This window comes from Ptiloglossa arizonensis, chromosome 9, assembly GCF_051014685.1.
Source record: "Ptiloglossa arizonensis isolate GNS036 chromosome 9, iyPtiAriz1_principal, whole genome shotgun sequence".
Taxonomy (NCBI): Eukaryota; Metazoa; Arthropoda; class Insecta; order Hymenoptera; family Colletidae; genus Ptiloglossa; species Ptiloglossa arizonensis.
The window spans coordinates 9,022,366-9,045,124 of record NC_135056.1 but is presented as its reverse complement, the minus strand read 5'-3'; the positions used below and the strand labels follow the sequence as shown (position 1 = coordinate 9,045,124).

Below are 22,759 nucleotides of genomic sequence, written 5' to 3'. Positions count from 1 at the left end.
GAAGAGCTTATTTCCGAAACGAACGAAACTACGAATGATACGAAACCGTGGAAAGTCGCAGTTTCCTTTCGATTATTAAAACACATAGCGTGCTTGGACTTTGAAATACATTGGCTTCGATTAAGGAATATTCCCCGTACGTTACCGCGCTTAATTAATCATGTCTGAAATGACTGGCAACTAAGCAATGAAACAGACAGAAATGAAATAACATGTTTTGATCGTTTCAAGAAAGTAGGTAACGCGTTGAAAATGAACCGTCGAATCGATTCTATTTGAAAAGTTTTACCGTACCGTCGAACGAACGTTTCTATTCGATATTGTCCGTTTTTCACAAAAGTCAATACCTTGAAATAATTGGAATACTTGAAATATAAATAGTCGATGCTGTTCGGTGTACCTGTATTGTTTGAACGGATTCAGTTTTTCTTTTTTTTTTTCCCAAATTATTCAAACGTTGAACAATCGTTGTAAAATTTCGAGTACTTAAATTCGTTTATTAGCAATGTTTCATTTTACGTAAATGGACGCAAGACGTTTCGATAATGAAACACCATTGTTCGCATAAGAGAACATTTTCAGAGAACGAAAATATGTACTCCGTTTTGTTGAAAGGGATTTAAGGGTGAATGGCCCCTTCGAGCTTCGAACGTGGATCATTTTCACGCAAAACGTGCGTTCTGTGCGGCAAACTTTCTCATATTATAAAATCGATTAATCGGTAGAATCGATGCTGTACGTCGAATATTTTCAATGTTCATTTCCAAACGTTTCACTCGATATCGTACCACTGGAAATCGGCTCTTCGATCAGGGAGACTCGCGTTCGTTGGAGAAGAGGCGCGACGAACGAAACGTGAACTCGGATGTTTCATTAGAACCGGGAAGCGGAGAGGAACACGAAACGCGTGCAATCGGACGAAACGGCCTTGATCAACGATTTCCGCACCGTACTGTCCAAGTTGAACTCCCTCGAGAAACTGGGATTAGTCCGGAACGCGTTGAAAGCGTTGGAGAGCGAAAACGAGAAATACGGCGTGGCTAACGAGGAAAAAAAATCGGACTCGGACGAGAAACTTAAAAGGCACAACAACGCCGTAGGTCACGAATCCGTCGCGGTGAAGTCCAATTTCGATGTAAGTACCGATCTTCAGAAACGACAGGACGGTTTCATCGAGGCATTGAACAACAAAGACACGGAACTGTACAAGAAGATCGAAGAGCTGCAGGAAGAAAATAAAAGGCTATTCATGAGCGTCGAGCAGTTGGATCAACAGCACGAGGAATCGATAGGTAAGCCCGTGAAGTCGTTCGTGAATGTACTTCGGTTGTAACTAAGTTTGTAAAATCGTCGGTGATCGCGTTCAGTGGCATTAACCGCGCTTTAAACTCGTAGAACAACTGCTGTCTCTGAAGGAGGAGATCGAGAAGAAACACCAGTGCCTTCAGAACGCTTACGAGCAACTCTACGTGGACTACAACCGGGCTCAGGATAAGGTCGTCCAATTGGAAGGCAGACTCGCGGCTACGAACACCGTTAAACGCGTCCAAGTGGAGACGGTCTCTCTTCCTGTGCAAACTGTCCACGTGGAGTCCGAGGACAGACTCGTTCAGACGGAGGTCCTCGAAACGGACGAACAGAGGAACGATAAAAATACCGTGGACGAGCTTACGCGTAGAATCAAGGATATTTTGAAGAACTCGTTCGTAGAAACGGAACCGGGGCTGTCGATCTTCGAGGCCGTTGCCAAACAGTACGTAGACGTGAAATGGAAAAAGGACGTGTTGGAGAAGAAGGTGACGGAGCTCAACCGAGACCTGAAAGACGCGATGGAAATGAACGACAATTTGCAGATCAAGTGTTACTACGACATGCAGACGCACATCGACTCGCTGATACTGGAGAATTCGGGTTTCAAATTGAACTTACCGTCCATACCCGAGGCGAGCGAGGAACGTGTCGCTTGGCTCGAATCGGAAACGGAGTCCTTGCACGAGGAGGTGAAACGTCTACAAACGGAGAACACCGCGTGGCGACGAGAAAATGCGAAGCTGGGCGGTGGAGGTCTCAGCGAAACACGATCGGAGAATCAAGGACACCAGGGTACCGTGTCGTCTAGGAATAAAAAACCAACGAGGTTGGAGGACATTCCGGAAGGTATCGAGGAGACCGACAGCGCGATGGAGAATCTGAATCGCAGGTTACACGCGACGTTGGACGAGAACGAGGAGTTACGAAGGAGGATCGATACGCTGGAAAATACGGAGAAGGACACCAAGGAGCAGCTGAGAATGTCGTTGGAGAAGTGCAAAGGTTTGGTCGAAAACATCGAGTTTATCAAGAAACTGAAGCTCGATCTCGAGAACGTGAAACACGAATTGAGAACGTCCACTTCGAATAGGAAACAATTGGAAAACAATTTGGCACTGTTACGAGACGCGAAGGACGAGGTGCAGAAGGAGAACGAGGAGCTGTCCCAGAAAACCGAACAGCTGGAGATGGAGATCACCAAGTGTCGCGAGAACAAAGCGGACAAGAAGAGTAACAACACCGTGTTGCAGAACCTCCAGGAGCAACTTAGCAACGCCGCCACGGAGAAAGGCGATTTGGAGTACGGTATATTGAACATGATGAGGGAACTGGACGAGGCGTTCAACCAGATAGATTTGAAGGAAAGTCATATTGCGAAATTGAATCAAGACAATGAGAGTTTAAAGAAGGAGAAGAGTTCGTTGTTGGAACAACTGACCGCTGTACAGGACGAGTCGAACGATAAGATCGATTTGGTGAATACGGAGAAGTCTTTGCTCGAACAGGAACAGGCGGAATTGAAAGAAATTGAGGCGAGCAAAGAGGAGGAACTGAACGAAACGAGGAAACGGTTACGGGAAACGGAAGAAAGATACGCGATATTGGAGAACGAGTTTACGTCTGCGAATGCGAGGGCCGAGCAACTTCGGTTACGGAACGAGAGTCTCGAAAACGAGGTGACGAAACTCGAGGGACTAAGATACGAATTGGATCGTACCAAGTCCACCATTGAAAGGCTGAGTTCCGTGGAAAACGATTACAGTCAATTGGTAAAGGAAATGGAAACATTACGCGCGAAGGACGAGGAACTGATAGCTTTACAAGAACGTTACTCGGAACTGACGGAGGAAAATAAGAGTTTAATTAGTCTAAATGAAACAATACGAGATAAGTTGGTACAATTGGAACACGAAATGGCGTCCCTGCGAGTCGAGAAGAGAGAATTAATGAATCGTGCGAACGAAAGTATCAATGATAACGAGAAACAACAGATTAAAGCACTTTTAGAGGAAACGGCGCGGGAAAACGATACCTTGAAAAGCAGTAACGACAAATTAATGGCGGAAATCACTGAATCGCAAACGAAATTACAGGTCACTATTGAGAGTCACGCAGAATCGCTCGATATGGCGAAGCAAACGATCGAAAGCTTATCCCATCTTATCAGGGAGAAGGACGAGGAAATTAGTAGTCTGAAAGCAACGATCGACACCACCAAGGTTGATACGGAACTGTTGGACAGCTTCGCGACTATAAAAAACGAGAGGGACGAGCTCGTCAAGCTTGTTACGATCAAACATAACGAAAGCTTGCAATATCACGGTGAAATTCAAAGGCTGACGCATCTATTGAACGAACGAGCGACGCAGATTCAAAGCCTGGTAGCGGAGAAAGATGTAAATTTATCCCAATTGGCGGAAAGGAACGGGGAACTTTTATGGACGAAGAACGAATTGCAAGTGGCCCAGCAACGTTTGAAAAACGTTGAAGATTCGAGCAGCCACGAAACTTGCGGGATTGTCGAACATTCCACGCAAACGTCAGAAATTGCAATTCTTAACGAGAAGTGCGACGCACTGGAAGCAGCTTTGATCCAGGAGCAATCGAATAACAGGATGCTGCAACATCAGCTTAGCGAAAGTCAAAGCAAAGAGGTGAACGCCGGGAAAGAATTGGAGAGGCTACGAACTCATTTGGTTGAAATAGAGTCCAGCTACACGGAAGAAGCTCTGATCGCCGAGGAGGCGCGGAACGAATTAGAAGCAAAGTTGCAGCAAGCCGAGGAAAAAGTGAAATCTAGCTCGATCGCGTATACGTCCGCTAACATCAGAGCGAATCAACAAGTGGAAACATTGCAACAGCAAATGGCGTTAATCGTTCAACAAAGGGATGATATACAAAACAAGTTGTCCACTGCCGAAGATAAAATTTTATCGCAATCTGCATCTCTGACCAATCTACAGATTGTCTTGGAACAATTTCAACGAGGTAAATACGATAATAAGAGTTTAAAGATGTAAAATGATGATTCGTACGAGAAATCTTCGATTCGAAGAATTGCACGACACATTGCTTCTGTTGAATCTATTCTACATATAAATTATACGAAAATTATTTTTCTTTCATCGTACGACAGTTTTTTCTTATTTACTATAAATAATTTTAATGTTTCATTCTATTCTGCTACGAAGAGAGACGATACAATAATGTTTCGCCTATAGACGTGAATGAAATAAAGGCATTAACGATCTGTGGTAAAAAATTATTCCAAATCACGAACACGCAGGCATCATTTTGAAAATACGTTGTAGAACATCAGTATCACTAGTGATGCACAAATCTTTGTTCAAGTTATCATTAAGATATACTTTTTAAGCTCGCTTTATTCTATATTTTGAACCTCTAAGCCTTTTAACATCTCATCTGCAAAATAATTATTTCCAGCGTACGGCATCTTCTTCTAAACCGATCATTTCTCGTACCAACGATTCTACGAAGCTATTTAAATTATCACTGTATCAACATTAATCAATATATTTTATATCTTATACGAACAATTGAACCTTTATAATAATTTTGATTTTTATTTTAGATAAGGAAAGAGATATCATAGCAGCAATGGAAAGACTTCAAGCTAAGCTAAACGAATCGTATAAGAAACAAGAAGAACTCGCCAATGACGTTACCAATCTGAAGGTACATTTATATACTTACTCGTAAATATACAAATATAAATTATACAAGAAATAATTCGACACTATATTTCACATTTTTGTTAACAGGAGCAATTAGCTGAAGCTAAAGAATGCTTACAAGCAGCATCTAGATTAAGCGAGCAACTTAATAAGAAAACAGAACGTATTGAACAACTGAATCAAGAAGGTACTCGATTTTATAATTATTATAGAATTTTATTTTTTGCCTGCATCTTGCTCCTTTTACCTCTCGCATGATTAGCATTTTTTCGCAATTAAAATATGTCGTAAGTTATTATTTATCGAAAACAGCATTATAGAATTTTAATATGTTTATAAAATAAATCAATACTTCTTAATTCACAAGCAACATAAAATATTAAATCAGTTTTACATTTTTAAATACATTATGTAAGGTCATTTGCGAGAACTATTGCTAAACGTAAGTAAATAATACGTGTATGTGCTTATTTGGTGTGGGTTTATGTATTATTTTTAATGCGGCGTCTACCATTCATGAAGTTACAAGCTAAGAATATGTAAGATAATAGAAACTTCTAAACTGGAGTGATTCTAAATATTGCTTAATTATTAAACTTCGCAATGTAAATTACTGAACGATATTAGATATCGAATGCTATCATATTAAGAACAATTCACTATTATATTTATTATGATGGTACGATTTTTATTACACCCGTATTTATCGTTTCTATATTTTAAAGTAAATATTTAAAAATTTCCTTGTAAGTGGATTTTTCTTACGTGAAAAATGGTATGTTTTAAGATTTTTTAACAGCGCTTACATTTTATTAAATTTTATAATGCAAAGCGTATTATATATAAACTGTATTAAAAACACTATGTGATCTCTTCTGATCATTGATTAATATATCAACTTGTATGTATAATTACACAAATGTTGCATCATTCCTGGTATGGTGCTATGAAAATTTGGACATAACATACATTAATATTGTTATTTTCTAAAAATACATTGGACTGCTTAAATTCCTTTTTATCTGTAAAACAAAAAAGCACGTTCGATAAAATTATGGAAAGAATCTGGTGCTGTAATAGCTTTCTATAAATCAACATGCAAAATATCATACTCTAATTACAATTATGCACTGGTAAAATGGTTGAATTCCATTCTATAATTATCGGTTTGAGTGTGATCTGTGACTAATCTGCAAAAGCAAACACATAAAAACTCCGGTGACGTAGTCAAATATCAGCTGGTAATTCTGGGATTTTTGACAATTGCCCAGGATTCTTGCTGGTATCCGGCTACGAACCGGAACGTCGCCTTAGCACACTAAATCACATCTTCGTTGGCTCATGCATTGCCACTGGTGCTGGTACTATCTTCTCCCATATTTCTGAATAAAAATTCTTAATCTTCTACTTAAAGTACTACCAAAGAAGAAGCAATAAAAGTAAAATTTAATTTGTACATATTTCTATATTTATGTAAAATTACTTTTTTCAATTTAATATTTCATAACGTTTTGTTTATATCATTATAAACATTGTTACTAAATTCTTTTTATACTTTTGGACTCGATGATTCACTTTATTTTACAATTTATGCAATTGAGTGCATATCGGTGTGCATACAATATAAGAATAATGCGTTAGGTAATATCATGACTTCTTAATCCTTGGAACAAAATGCTAGTTACCATGAGTTTGCAATATTAATATACCCTACAGTTAAGTTGTGAAATTATATGTATGATCACACGTACACTCAATTGTATATTCATTTTGATTGTATCTACATTATGTGACTTATAATTTTGTAATTCAGGTATAAAAGAGCTATGTATTTATAATTTTTGCTGTGGGTACTATAATCCTGGGGATATAATACTTTTACTATTAAGTTTGATAAGTATTTCACTAATAGACCACGATATTTAGTTCAATGTATATTAGGATAACACATAATGCACTCTATAAGGAAAAGAAATATATAAAACCATACGTACATAGAATTTGGTAGCGTTAGAGTGGGTAATCTCATGCGGTAACTGTGAGCGTGTAAATTGTAAAAGCTCATATTACCTCGTGGGGTTTCCCACCCGTTACCATTATCCTACAAGCATGAAAGCATGTAGTTAAAAACTTTCATTTTGCTATCCATAATGTACACTTTTATTTCGTTTGATTCTATTTTATATCACGAATAGTAACTAATTTTTTATTTATTTTGTTTTTGTACCAATTTACTGTCAAATTTAAAATGATCACATCCTTTTATTTTATGTACCTAATATCATACTTTACATAAATGAAAGTACCCTATGCTTTATATATTTGAAACAAATTATTTTAATACGTAGAATAAATTTTATATCATTTGTAATGAATTTATAAAATTATAATAAGACAGCTAATGTATTCAAATGTAATGGTTTATATGACTATAACATACTAATTATATTATTATATTGTAACATACTAAAGTATTTATTACTATATTAATATAGCTTTCTTACTTCTAGTGGCATGCGTGAAAGTTAGTTTGCTAGTACGGCATGATAAATGAAGAATGCAGCATGTGCAATCAAGACACGGGTGTGAGTATTACCTCAGGTACTGGTGTAATATTCAGACAACCAGTACTTGTGTTATACTTACGCTCATGTCTTTTCAATCTTCGAATCTGCCAACTTTACAACACTGGAATGCACATGTACAGAAATGAAACATACAAAATACTAAACTATTCCTTAAATAGTTAATAATTATATTTAGATTACATTTTCAGGCCCGATATTAAATTGATAGTATCATATAACATGTTCTTCTACAATATTTAGAATACTTTGCGTTTGTTACTGTATGTCTCATATTTTTTATTATTTATTTGTAGTGGACCGATTGACGAATCTTGTAAATACTGCTGATCACAAGATAGAAGAAGCAAAACAAAGTGGAGAGGGAAAAGTTGATAAGTTAGTTGCCTATTCGTTCCATTATGAGAAATTGACAATGACTATAAAAGAGTGCTTGTTTTTTCAGAACTCTCATTAAAAACCTTTTCTTGGGTTATCTATTTTCATCAGCAGCAGACAAATCTTCAGTGCTTAGAGTATTCTCCACGATTTTAGACTTCAATGAAGAGGAGAAGGAGAAAGCTGGTTTGAACAATGCAGTCGTGCAAAATAGTTGGCTTTCACGTTTAAGTAGCGGGCCTACCGTACCGAATAAGGTAAACTAAATTTTGTCCGTTACTTGGTCGTTCTAATGGTTTAATAGATAATGAAATAATTAATACTTAATAAAGTTTTTAAAGTTACTTTTCGTTACACGATACGTTTGCGTTTTCGATTAAGACAAGTTTCTACTTATTTTACAATTACATATGTACACACACGCGCGCGAACGTAATTATATTATAATAAACTTTAAATATTACATATAATATATAAATAATTATATTTTTCAGGACCAGGATACATCGTTATCAGCCGCATTCGTAAGATTCTTAGAAAGCGAATCAAAACCTAAACCACAATTACCTGCGTTACCAATTCAAACATCGGTAAGAATATTCATTTTTATTAAGCTATATACAATTCGCGAAATACCATATTTTACTATCTATTTCCCGTTTTATGAATTTATGTATAGTCTCTACCACGACCTGGCCACAGTAGACAACATTCAACGTCATCAACGCAGTCGACTTTATTGCTTTCTAATGTAAATCTTCCAACATTCCCGGACTTCGTTCCAGCCAGGAACACGGGTTCTATTTTAAAAGAAGTATTGAAAGATAGCTGATATTAAAACTTTCAATATAATTTATACCTTGTAAATCTTCAGACTATAATGGAAAGCAACATTTAAAGAATATATTTAATTCCTGAATTTAATTCACTAAAGACATAAAGAAACAATTATAAGGTAAAGCGAAACTCGTTGTGTTTTTCTAAAAGTAAAAAATGCAATATACTGCCAAATTGTTCAAGGTAAGAAATATTCAAGTGATTATAATAACACATTTATTTCTAAATTGATTCTTTGATATATAGAAACAGTGACCTAAATTTTTGCGTAAATCTTCGTAAAAAAGTAAAATATTTTAATTAGCCATCATTTTATTTTAATATTTTATGGTGCTTGCAATAAAAATATTTTATGTCTATTCAAGAACAAGGATTTTTCTTGCTGACAATAATCTTGTAATATAGTATTCCTCGTAAAATTTCTGTCAATTCAAAAAATAGTCCACAACTGCACTGTTTTACTCAGAAATATTATTATAAAATATTTTATCTAAAATCGCAACGAATGGAATAGTAAATAACATATATTTACAGTATTGAATATTTTTATCCATATTTTGTGCTACATATTAACACATTGAATGCCATAATGGTCACTTATGTGTAGCATTTCAAACTTTGAAGCACTTACAAGAAATGAACCCTAATACTTGTAAATTTTTAAATAACATTAGTGTTATTAGCCGTGGTATAAAATAACAAGAGTGCTACCAACAAACTATTGAATATTTCTACTTTTCACGCTATAATCTGAACAAATGTAAAAAACATTCTTAAATATGAAAAACTGGACATGGCAGTCAATGTGTTATAGTATCTTTCTGTTTACTTATCAAATTAGAATGTCCGATTTAATGTAACCTAACTTAAAAATTTATACACGGTAGATGCAGGTGGTATTTATATCCTTGTAGTCTTAAATATTATAATACTCTGTAAGGTAAAATTGTTAAGCTAGGTCTTTTAGTTTTGCATCAAATGTATATAAAATAATGTAACTAAAAATAAACACGAAATGGTGGGTTAGCAATAAATATGTAACAAATTTACATTAAATGTTATGCTTCCATTAAAATAGCTATAATTTTTTACGCGAATTTCGTTTTTACAATCCTCTAACCTCTAGATTTTATTTATATAAAATCAAAATTTATTGAATATGAATATGTGTGAAATGTTTTATTTTCAAATTATGCTTTCTTTTTATAATTTTTATCAAGATGATTTAACTTCATTACACCTAGTACTAACTACTAAAATAATAATTTTCAATACTTATTTCAAACATTTATTCAATGACAAATTTGAACAGCATCAGGATCCAAGAATTACACAATTCCCAAGTTGAAAACATTATACGCATTACATTGCATCAAAGTGTACTAATAATTTTGGAATATGAATCAATGCTTCCGAAGTACGTAATATAAAATTATCCTATTACTATTAAATTATCTAAAATTATCCTATCCTAATCGAAAGATAGAGGATGTAAGAAAAAAAGGTCAGAAATTCAGTTAGTAAACTAAATCGATCAGTTTTATTTTTTTTTTACATTTTTAAACTATAGTACGCAAAAGTAGAATTACATAGCACAGAAGCTTTTGAAAAATATAAAACAATATGAAATGAGAACACAAAGTATATTTTAATTCAAAATTTGTTTAGAGAACTATTTTTCTTCCTCCTTCTTCTTCTCTTCCTTAGATTCCTCCGGAGCACCTTCCTTCAGCGCCGGCTTGCCAGTCCGCTCGATAGAAATTGTTCTCTCGCTCTGGGATTTTGGTACATCCTTCCTAGGTGCAGTAATGCTGAGTACACCGTCGGATGACAAACTGGATGATACTTGGTCGATGTCGCATTGTTCAGGAATCAAATATTTCCTAACAAATTGTCTCGAAATCCAACCATGTTCGTCTTGTTTTTCCTCGTGTTTACCCTCGACGATGACGCATTTATCGACAACTTTAACGTTAATTTCGTCCGGTTTGAATTGCTGCACGTCCAGGACAACTTGGAATTTATCTTTATCTGCCTTGACGGTGGATGTACCTCCTCCCTCACTTTTTCGCAGCAATTGGCCCCACGGTCTGGAGTACATTAAATGATTTTTCATCATTTGTCTTCTATCCTGTCTAGGCAAGATATACTGATCAACGATGTTTGGATTCAGCAGTTGATCAGGGTGCAGTCCTAGACCGAAGTTCTGGTCAAAAAGACGATGCGGACGATCCAAGTCTTCCCACCAGTCAGAGAACAACAACGGTATCAGGGCCATTTTAGTTAAAAATCACTTGATACTTCTACGAGGGACACTTTTTTAAATTTTTTGCGAATTATTCGCCTTCGACACTCTTAGCTTTGATACGTACTCCTTGACTGTTCTCAGTACACTGTTGCTACGCACCGCGGCTCACGTATTTATACCGGCACTAGTTGGCGGTAGATGGAGTATCCAGAACATTCTGCATCTATGTACTCACATTTTCGAGAATGTTCTGTGTTTTATTAATCTCAAGGGTATTTTTAGACACGCAAATAGTTCGAGAATGGTTTTAGCATAAGTACTCACATAATAAACGAGTGCTTATATGTTAAATGTATAATTGAAAGGAATTTCTTACTGCGCAATCGTAGTACACACCGTGTATTAATACATACATCATATATATATATATATATATACATATATGTATATATATGTATATGTATGTATACGTTATCGAAAATCGTTAGTTTTGTTTACTGTGAGGTACATTTTGTCCTTAAATATCAAATTTAGGGAAAAAACACCGTTCATCGTTCATCCTTTTCATCGTTAAATAGAGAAATGTATAAATTTATATACGTAGAGGTGCTAAAATAGCCATTTGTTGGCACTTCGTGATACGTTCATCGTACCAAGATCGATAGTCTACTTTTGCAAATAAATCGATAAGTTTTTAAATTACATTGTATCGTATATAGGTACATTCTTATACGCAACCAATAATTATTTCCTATCCAGCTTTAATTCAACATTCGTTGTTTAAATATTGAATTTAATATAACCTTCAATTTTTCTTACCCCTTCAATTTTTTAAATAATTTGTAACATTATCCAATGAAACAATCCATACATGTGATGTATTGATGTGTGTATGTACGTATTGTGTCCAGTTAGTACACACATACATAGGTACATATTTTAGTTTAAATAGTAGGTACATAATTATATATGTACATATAAAAACGTATCTCTAGGGTTAATTAAAATACACAAAAATCATTTTCTAAAATATATATTTATTCGTATTTCAACAAATTATTAATAAATCAATTAGGTCATTTATTATTAAATTGTAAAAACTATTGACATTATCGACAATATTTTGTAAATTATTTATAATTCCTATATGTATTATAAATAACATTATGTACATATTTTGCTTCAGTTATACGTATTGTATTACGAAAAATGAATCGTAAAAAAGAAACTTTTGGCAACATTTTTTCATATTAGCATTATTATTTATTATTCTGACACATATAAGTGCAATTTTAGAACATGAATCATTGTTAACAGTCATCTGATTATAGATATATTAGTCTCCAGTACTTTCGAGAAATTTCGAATGTTTCTAGATTGTTCTATTAAGTAGGATTATTAATGAATGAACTAAAATATCGTTTTATGACAAGAACTTGATACTCGAAAAGGTCAAATTTTGTTCATAATTATTCGAAAAGATGTGAAATATTTAAGATAAAGATAAATGCTCTCAAAACGTTTCAAATTGCAAGTGTTACGACATTGTAACTTATAAATTTTAAAACAAGCATGTAATTGAAATATGTACATAATTGAATTTATAAAAAAATTATTAAAATATTTCACGAATATATTAATATACTTGTGAATTTTATGCAATATTTAAAACAATATACAGTTATTTGATAATGTTAAATTATACATTTTAACATATATATTTAATGCATTAAATTTCAAACGATCTTGATATAAATATCTTTTCGAGAGTCTGTCATAGGAGTGTACATGGCCTTAGTCGTATCACAGATGGTTACCTCGCTGCCAGTCGTGTCGTATTACTCTGCGTATTTTATTACTCACTGGAACAAAGGGCAGTATTGAAACAGTGTGTAAATGTAATTAAGGCAATTTTATTTTTTATTCTATCAGGTTTCACGGGTTCAGTCTAATTGATATAAATAATATGAGTGTTCTTATCCATCTTGGCATAATTATTCCTTAACAAAGGTCACGTTCCGTTTCGTAATTTCTGCATTCCCTAATTAACAATACAATACAAAGAATCATAATAAGGTTGTAGAATCAATTTTATTTTGTCATAATTATGTAATACATTTTTGACTAAAATTTATTATACCTAACAGTCTAATAATTGTGTGAAGGACAAATATTCATCAGTTTTACAATTATTGAAATCCTCAATTAAATTTACAATCGATTACGCTTGATAATCTCTTTCCTAGATCCCAGATGGTCGATCCTAGACGAAGACGAAGACAATATTTCAATAGTATTGATTTTCTATATTCTAAGTCGAGTTACTTCATTTCAAGTAATACCTATTTCATAAGGAACAATGACAGACGAAACTTTACCTTGAGCTAGTAATACATATTAACGAAACATGTTCATGTTACTTATAGCTAGAGTAGACTCTGTCTCCTATGTGTTCACTGTACATTCTATTTTTGCGCAGTGCAAAATCGATCTTTCTGGGGGCTTCTAAGCTGCCAGCTCAGACCAACTCGCACATGTTGGCTACAAGCCCACATACTGTACTTATGTTTATCCTACAGGTCATTGCACTTAAAATACTTCTAGACATTTCTAATTACAATTCGAAGCATTTTTAACAAGACCAAAAAATGTATCGATTTCGATCAAATTAATTCTTTTGTGTCACAATTTGGGAGATATTCTCAAAAACTATACTTATATCGTGTTCAGAAAATGTGTGAGTTGGAAATTTTATATTTAAAATGCGAGGAAAGAAATAAAAGATGATTGTTCAACTGAAAATAGATAAAATGATTTTCTTTCATATTAATAACGATAAATTTGATGCCTCAGTTACAATTCTAAACCAGATTATTTGAAATGACATTTTTATATATGTTTATTCATAAATGAATCATAATACGTAATTACAAAATTTATTACCGTAAATTGAATTAGGACATAAAAGAAATCAAAAGAGGTACAAGAATATTAAGTACACCTTGCTTGATTCATGAAAAAAAAAAAATTTATTTCGTGTAGAAAAGAATTATAGACAATTTTTTATGACATTTGTACTTGTACACGATGCAGAAGATCTGCGATATAACATTTATAATACCGTCAATTATGTTCACAGTAAATAAACAATGAAATCATAATAATAAGAAATGAAATTGATAATGACAAGAATAATAAATACGATTTATGTATTTTTTAATGTCGACTTTCGCCCACGTTGATGTTGCGGTTGTTGTTGCTGTGGTGGTTGTTGTTGTTGTTGTTGTTGTTGCTGTTGCTGCTGCTGTTGAACTCTTTGTTGAGATTGTTGCTCTTTTTGTGGCTCTGGCGTGCCGTTAATATTATCTTCGCAATTCGCCAGAGCAGGTTTTCCTGTATGTTGTATCTTTAGTATTCTTTCGTTGGAATCAGCCTTTTTGGGTACTTTTCTGGGTGCACTAATGGATAAAACACCGTCAGAAGACAAATGTGATTCTACCTGTTCTATATCACATTGCGACGGTATTATATATTTTCGAACGAATTTTCTCGAAACCCAGCCGTGTTCGTCCTTTTTCTCATTGTGCTTCGCTTCGACAACAACATTCTGATCCACCACTTTAACATTAACTTCGTCTGGTGAAAAATGTGACACGTCTAAGGTAACTTGAAATTTATCTTTATCAGCTTGCACAGTAGAAACACCTCGATCCCTTCTGAGCGTTCTTTTCAAGAATGGATGATAGCGTCTTCTGGCGCGTCTAAGCGGCCGGTAGAGCAGAACTTCTGCAGAAAATGGGTCTGAATCGTGCAGAAGATCATCTAGATCTAACGGTGTGCCAAAATCTTGATCCCAGAGGCGATGAGGCTGATCCAGATTTTCCCACCAGTCGGAATACATTAACGGTAATAGCGACATTGTGTAATAACTTCAATGTCGGTTCACACTAACGTATCGTATTTGGAGTACAGTAACAACGTTACTTGTATACAACTGATTAAATTCCTCGTTCACTACTGGTTTACTATTAGTTTATTTTCAAACTTAACGTTACGTAATACGTATGAATCGCTGACTTATTCGCAGCCGAACCGCTATATCGCTTACACGTGAATCAGCCGTCGGCAACCACGCAGTCTCTTTATACGTATTCGTTGCGCATTAGGGAAAGTAGTGGGGACACTAGCGCCGCGCATTCGAGAAGAGCCTGGAGAACGCGAGAGCTGTCCTTGAGTGCAACCGTCCTTTTCGTATCACAGATCAGTTCTTTGCGCAGGCCTGGGCAATGCCACGTAACACAGCTCTGGCTTTATTGTCTAGTGCCACTGTGTGCAAGAACCGTTACTAAACCCTGAAAACAGGTTTCTCGGCAAGTAGTGACCGTAGAGAGTCTATGGTACGTCTAGACGGTTACACTTCGCGCGTTATTCACGTTCCAAGCGAAATTCACTTTTCATACTGCTTTAAGTAGTATTACGTATTATGCCTATAATATTTAACATAATGAATGTGCACTCCATTATACTTTCGCTTACCAGAAATCGTTTAATCGTAAACTCTGTCTGTTCTGTTCTTAAAGTGAGATTATTTTTGGATAATTGATATTGCGACAATTTTAATGTTTTCTGTTACGAGAGGTTAGTTTATCAACGTGACTACCAGCACGCTATTCGTGTACTTATATATATATATATATATCACAGTCAGCTGATCGTACGCCGCATATACACACACTCGCCCACAGAAACACGCGTCTATGCGTTCACGCACGTAAGCACTGTAACTGCTTAAAATTCGATAACGAAGCTTCAGTTTGCGAAATGGAAAAGCACTTTTTTATTTACACTGATACGTGAAACTAATCCTTAAGAAAAATTGTCCACATTTTCATTCACACCTTGTGTATGGATTGTTTTTTGTTTCGTTAAATCGCTATAAAAACGTTCAATATACGTTTCTTTCCTTTTCTACGTTTAATAGTACACGAATCTGCATTATTTCCATAGTTACCACGAATTCATGCTATTGTTATATTCTCTTGGACATTTATTTTTATTTAATTTTACATTCACCATGTGTAAAAATTTGATAAACTTTTATAAACTAAAATTTTTATTACATTATTTAGTACTCATTGCATATTGACTTTATTCGGGGCGGAGAGTACAAGAATAAAATAGTACAAAATTAATGCATCGGTACAAATAATACTAAAACTAAAGTAATTCGTTCGGTGTAAACGTCGTACTCTATTAAATAAATAAGAATACTATAGAAAGTAACGAAACGTACATTAAAGATGAAAAATTTGTCGAAACATCATCGATGTTGCATTGTTCCGGTATCGTGTATTTTCTAGAACTGGAAATCCAGCCGTATTCGTTCTGCTTCTCGTCGTGCGTGTTCCCCCTCGTTTGTCACGAAACAGTCAATGACTTCAATATTGATCTCTTATGACGTAAAATGCTCCACATTAAGGTTACGCGGAATTTATTCTGGTCGACTTTACGGTCAATGGGCTACCTTCGCCTTTTCCTAGTAGTTGCTTCATGGTCTATAAACTTCACGAGACCTGCTTCGTACAAATGCCTTGAATTTGAACGAATAATCTCTAATTTTGCGTTCAGAATGTACAGGCATGCCAAAATATGAATCGTAAGAGTAGATAGTACATTGAGCTCGAGTTTTGAAACTTGGTGTTATTTTTGTCGAGTTGGACCAACAATAACAGTTATTTTTTGTATTTCTTTGTTTTTCTTCGTTTATTTAAAATAGTTTGGCTACACTTGTACGAAGCACACTGATCCATTTGAAGCGACTGTACTCTTGATGGACATACATATGTATACTTTCCAACAAGACCGTATTTAAGGGAAAGTGCTTCAATTGAGGGATTACGCATGCATAGAAAATGTTTAAGCAAATGAAACGATGAGACGGTTGTTCCAGACAATTTTAACAATTACGAAAGTGTCAATCTTTATTAAAGTTTCAAATCTATTTACTATTAGACATTTTATTGAATGGAAGGGAATGGATTCATGACACGATTTCAGGAAAGAGACACGTTTGTGTTACGATTTCAGAAAAAAATTACGCACGCTAGTATAATACATTTCAAATTTGATGCACCATGTGCATCTTAGAAGGAAACTGAAATTGCATTAACAAAAGTCAACGATCGCTGTCCGTACTTTACATATTTTCATATGCATCGCATCTAGTCAATGGAATAGGTGTAGAGTTTTATTGATGTAAATATCGACGTTTTATGTGCGACCCGTAGTATTCGAGCCTGTATATAGTATAATACCCACGATCGAATCTGACTACGACTGCGCAGTTGAGAATAGTTAAGGTTCAGAAACCTTATTCTTGGCACTGGTAAGTATATTTATCATATTAAAATGGAGCTACACTTGGACAAGTCAGTTATATTGTATATTGTATGGTTACGTTAAATACAAACCGCCATAGCATCCATAATAATTATATTGATAATATTATAGTTTGAAAATATTATTTCAAAAATATCGGGAAATGACATTGGCAAACGTTAAAATTTCTGCACTTCGAATAAACAATCTGTTGAAAATAAATAATATTTATACTACTTATTTGCGTGTAATGTTTAAAAAAAGAGATTTATTTCACTGACCTATATATTTTATCGCAAGTAATGGATTAACCGGATACGATCGTTATACTCAAGAACATTCAATTCTTATCAATGAACAGATATATCTTAGAAAGTACGTATAATTGAACAAATGTATAAATTTTCAAGGAGTTCGAGAAGATATTGGATAACAAATCAAAAAGTGAAAGTATCGAGGACAAAATCGTGTATCTATTTCGAATGGAAATACAAGCTTTCCGCACAAATAAAAACGATATAATCACATTGCTCTATACTTTTGATGTAAAATTTGGTGAGAAATATTCAGATGTAGCCGAAGGTTTACAGAATGTTTACCAATAAATATTTTTCAAACGAAAACTATATTTTCGCAAGAAAAAGATGCGAAAATATTTCAGCGAAACGGTATCGACATTATAGAACAACACAATAGAAATAGAACCAAACAATTCGCATAATTTGTAACAAATTTTTCGACTACATTTATAAGGCAAGATCGCAAAGCAGACGAAAATGAAAAATTTACACTCGGTTAATTAACAGAATCCATCGTTTTATTCAAAATTGTAAAAAATAGTAATCAATTTACACAAGTATTCGGTGCTGTACGTTTCAGGTACATATTTAAGAAAGTAATTAAGCAAGATCTTCTGCCGTTTCTAGAGGCTTATCGGATTCCTGGTCGGTGATCGGATTCTCCATGTTACTAACGGTTGCTCCTCCCATATCGTTTCGAATAGCAGGTTTATTCGTCCACTCGATCTTGATCATTCGTTCGTTTGGTTTTTCCGTTAATTTCAACGGTGCCATGATCGTCAAAATTCCATCGGAGGAGAGATTCGACGACAATTGCTCCTCGTCCACTTGCTCGGGTAGCAAATACTTTCTCATAAACTGTCTCGAGATCAGACCGTGTTCGTCCCTTTTCTCCTCGTGCTTTGCTTCGACCACAACGAATCTATCGACAAGTTTCACGGTGATTTCTTCCGGCTTGAACTGTTGCACATCGAGGATCACCCTAAACGAGTCTTTGTCCGGAGACATGGACGAACTAACCGCCCCGAGAGGCCGCATCAGTTCAGCTAGCTGTTTGTAGTACGATTCAAGGGATGCGTCATTCATCCTTGAATACAATCTGTCCATAGTATTTGGAAGAAGCAGCTGGTTAGGGTGAAGACCCGATCCAAAATTCTGATCCATAAGACCGTGAGGACGGTCCAAGTCCGCCCACCAGGCGGACAATAATAATGGTAACAATGCCATTGCGGGTCCGGCCATTTAAAAAAACCTTATAATCGAAACTATTGTAAAACGTGTACTCGGATGCAAAAGTGCAGTTACTCTGATATATAGATTTATATGTATGCACTTATTCGATGCTTTCGATGTCTCAAACGCAACTGAAGTTTCGCCCTCCCTGACCACTATTTATGTGGAACTGGTTTGCGTGTGGTAGAAGGATAGTGTCTATATCCTAAACTTTCGAGATGTTTCCGAGCTAAAAATGAAAACAAAATCGCCACGTTTGTTTTCGGCACCGATAATCAATTGAACGAATGCGAACGAGTACGAATAATGAACGCACTTGTTTCTCCTTTACTTTTTATTTGCAAATTTCAGACCGATTGCGAACAGAGTATCTTGTTTTCCTTCTCGCGTAAAACGTAAGATAATTCGGTGTCGAACATTCGGAGTATTTTTATTATTTCTTCGCAATGGAATAATTTTGTATCGCTTCGAATTTCAATTGCAATATTTCATAGCGTTTACTATTATTTCTTTATTTACTACTCATTTCCAGTTCGTTACGAAATTGTTATACTTCTCCGGTTTAAAATATCATTCACGAATGTTCTTCCGACTTCCAGAATCGGAAGTACGATAGTGTATTTTTAGTAAATGTCTCATGGCATAAATTCAATGCTATGTTCTGGAACGATCTTTCTGCAAACGTTTCACATCTTGCAATATGTTGCCGTTTGAAGAAATTAACATTTCGAAAAAACTTGATCGTGATCATCACTTTAAGCAAAGTGATATGTAATGATTAATACTTTTGTATCATTTTGTATGATTTAATAAGTGAATTGGTGACACAGTGAAAATTATCACAGAATAATGATTCTGCATAATTTTATTCTTTGTGCGTGTGTACATTTAAAACAGTATAGTATCATTATAATTGCAAATTCGAATTACAACGCATTATATTCAATAACAACACGTATCACCATTTTCGAGTACTTTCGATTTTCTACAATTTTCGCGAAATCTCAACAATTCTAGAATCTTTAAACTCTCTAGAACATATCGGATCAATTCCCTACCTCGCGGCTGCGCCTAGTTGACTCATTCTCATATGTGGATCGTATCGTATGTACAAATACTCATACGTGTCCGTATCAGTTTCTCCTTCATTTTTGCCAATTGAGATCCGCGACAGTAAAAATATCGCGAAATTAAGTTCAACACTGATATCTATCCAATTTCGGAGTGCTATTTTAAAGTCTAAAACATGAAATAAACGACACTTCGGCAACATTTCGATGAAACCCAGTTTCATTCTTGATAGAAACATGAATAAACATAATTTTTTTGTATTTGAATAACTTTATTTACTTACTACTTGAAACAGAGTAAATTACTGTTTGTGAATTTTAAACGGAATGATTGTAATTATATGACACAACAACATACGATTCTGAATGTTAGTATTCTAATTGTTAAAAAAGATTTTTGAGAGAATTCACGCAAAAATGTTACTTTTATACTTAATTTTTTTTACTTGTATAAAATACAAGTAACATGTATCATGTGATATGTATCGTCACGTCAAATGTGCTATGCTTTGTGACAAATTTATTTTCCTTGCACGTTGTATGCAATACTTCTTTTTGATAATTGTGTACAAAAAAAGAAGTTTATCTGCGGACGGTGTACGTATTGTATCACTTTAAATAGATACCAGGACTGAAATTCACAATGAAAAACAAGTTTTTATAGCACGCATTTTACATCGAAATGACTGCTATCGTATGTATATAACGCGCGCGCACAAAATGCACATATTGTTTTTACAATGAGAGCTATCGTTATTTTTGCACAATATGTTGTATAAAGAACGGCCATTAATCACAGACATATTTTGTACTAAAAGAAATTACTGAAACGTACGTACGAAAACATACTTATCAGATTCCTTTTACCGTTATCTCTACTTTACAATAATTAAAGAATTTCTAAATTTGGTACTTCTTCGATGATTACGATTCTGTAGCTTTCACAGAAAATATTTACAAGTTATTCGCACAGACGTATCCTTCACCGAATAGTTTTCTCTATTTTAGAATTTTTTCAAAGAACATTTATAATTGCAGTGCGTCGAAAAAAATGGACGAATATTTTTCTCATTTTTGCCACGAAGGCAGCAGCTCTCAGATACTACGCGCTGCGCCACAGCATCGATTAACGTCGAAATACGCTGTAACCTTGCAGCAACCTCATCTCAAACCATGAAATCCTCAACGATGTGACGTAATAATTTTTAAAATTAGATCTAAGAGATGGAAGTTACTACGCTTACGTCCAAAATAACCGACATAAGTTACACGTATAGTGACAAATTCACTTTTTTATCGATTTTGTTTCGAAGCCATTAGCTTCTTATACCAGGTGGGTTGTTTACCTTGATTGCTCTGACATCTCTATTGTTTTTATGGATCCGAACTTATTTATAAGGAAGAAATTATTTCCGACTACCTTTTAAAACAAACATTTCGTACGCATGTACGTACATAATTTTCAAACTCTCTATTTTTCCAATTGTAATATTTATTTAAGCTTAACCATTTTTTGTACGTACAATCTAGATACCATACTTTAACGTAATGTAACGCTACTTCGTTGCTAGTTCTACATAGATTCAAAATGTAAATGTTACAATTCAAGATTACACGGGGTCCCAATATTTTTGTGACCGACTGTACGTCAAGAGCGTGCAAACTAATTCGCAATTTCGGCACATGGTAACAAGGTAAGAGCCTTACCTTCTCCCCTAAATTTATACCACAGAAATATTTCAAGTGAAACATTTCACAAAAATGATAAAAGAACAATTAACAAATTAAATTTCTGAAAAATTTGCTATATCTTTCTTCTTTCGAGCTGATAATTTCGGTCCTTAATAACCAACATAACGAAAAACGTACCAGAAATGTGTAGAAATGTTTGAAAATGTTTAAATACTAGGGAAATTGTTTTGAATGTTTAAGAAAATTTTAGAACGTATAAATATACATCCAATTCGAAAGTAAAAGGTAAATATTATCCTCCATGATTTACTGTGCTGTAAGTTCTATTTACATAGTTGAATGTCAAGGTTTTGCTAAAGGGAGAGAGAATGCTTAAGAGTGAACTGAATTCGTGTTGGGGTGACGCTGTGGCTAGGTCACTGACTTCACTGTACACGCTACATCAAACTTACGAGTCAAGAACACCTCGAACGTATTTCGTTGTACAAGTCGATGCAAATTTAAAGGCACGAATACAATTTTGTTCTTAAATATGCTACAATCGATGCAAAAAGAAGTCCGTTATAGCAATGTTAATATTGTCCTATAATTTTAAGGTTGACTTTATCCCAAAATCAAATGATGACTAAACTTAATGATATAAATAAAATACTGTATCAACGAGTTTAAAAAATTTACACTGTCTCTAAAGTGAACAAGTATTCATTTACTGCAGTCTGATACAACGGATAGATAAATTTATGGATCGAGTTAACGTTAAAACTAGAATGGGTAATAATATCGCGCCGCTGATGCAATACCTGGGAATTTGACTAGTGTCTAGACTGATGCAATTAAATTCAATTTTTCTATAATGTACGACAGTCACTTTAATCTGATCATCGTTTCGTTAATAGTATTGAAAATAAAATAATAATAGTGATATGTATCACTATGTATGATACAATTCAAATTTCATATTGTATAGTTTTCTTTTTTTTTTTTTTCATTTTGTATAGGTTAAGAAACCTTTAATTTAAAGAATTGCTAGACT

At 34.5% G+C, this 22,759-nt stretch overlaps 2 protein-coding genes and 3 pseudogenes across 4 annotated transcripts in view; 1 reads left to right on the top strand and 4 right to left on the bottom strand.

Annotated features, from left to right (window-relative positions):
• The window catches only part of LOC143151510 (uncharacterized), a 69,830-nt gene extending 60,968 nt beyond the window's left edge, over positions 1 to 8,862 (top strand). For both annotated transcript variants that reach the window (XM_076320707.1, XM_076320708.1), the window contains 8 exons: positions 878 to 1,292; positions 1,396 to 4,299; positions 4,904 to 5,007; positions 5,094 to 5,193; positions 7,888 to 7,969; positions 8,037 to 8,226; positions 8,464 to 8,559; positions 8,649 to 8,862. In XM_076320707.1, the coding sequence (XP_076176822.1) occupies positions 878 to 1,292; positions 1,396 to 4,299; positions 4,904 to 5,007; positions 5,094 to 5,193; positions 7,888 to 7,969; positions 8,037 to 8,226; positions 8,464 to 8,559; positions 8,649 to 8,801 (4,044 nt within the window). In that variant the 3' untranslated portion in view covers positions 8,802 to 8,862. The remainder of the gene's footprint in view (positions 1 to 877; positions 1,293 to 1,395; positions 4,300 to 4,903; positions 5,008 to 5,093; positions 5,194 to 7,887; positions 7,970 to 8,036; positions 8,227 to 8,463; positions 8,560 to 8,648) is intronic.
• Positions 1 to 22,759, bottom strand: part of LOC143151511 (band 4.1-like protein 4) — a 226,401-nt gene that overhangs the window by 170,432 nt on the left and 33,210 nt on the right. The gene's annotated exons all lie outside the window — the stretch shown is intronic.
• LOC143151198 (protein lethal(2)essential for life pseudogene) lies at positions 10,319 to 11,206 on the bottom strand (annotated as a pseudogene).
• On the bottom strand, positions 13,127 to 15,193 carry LOC143151586 (protein lethal(2)essential for life pseudogene; annotated as a pseudogene).
• On the bottom strand, positions 18,149 to 19,257 carry LOC143150885 (protein lethal(2)essential for life pseudogene; annotated as a pseudogene).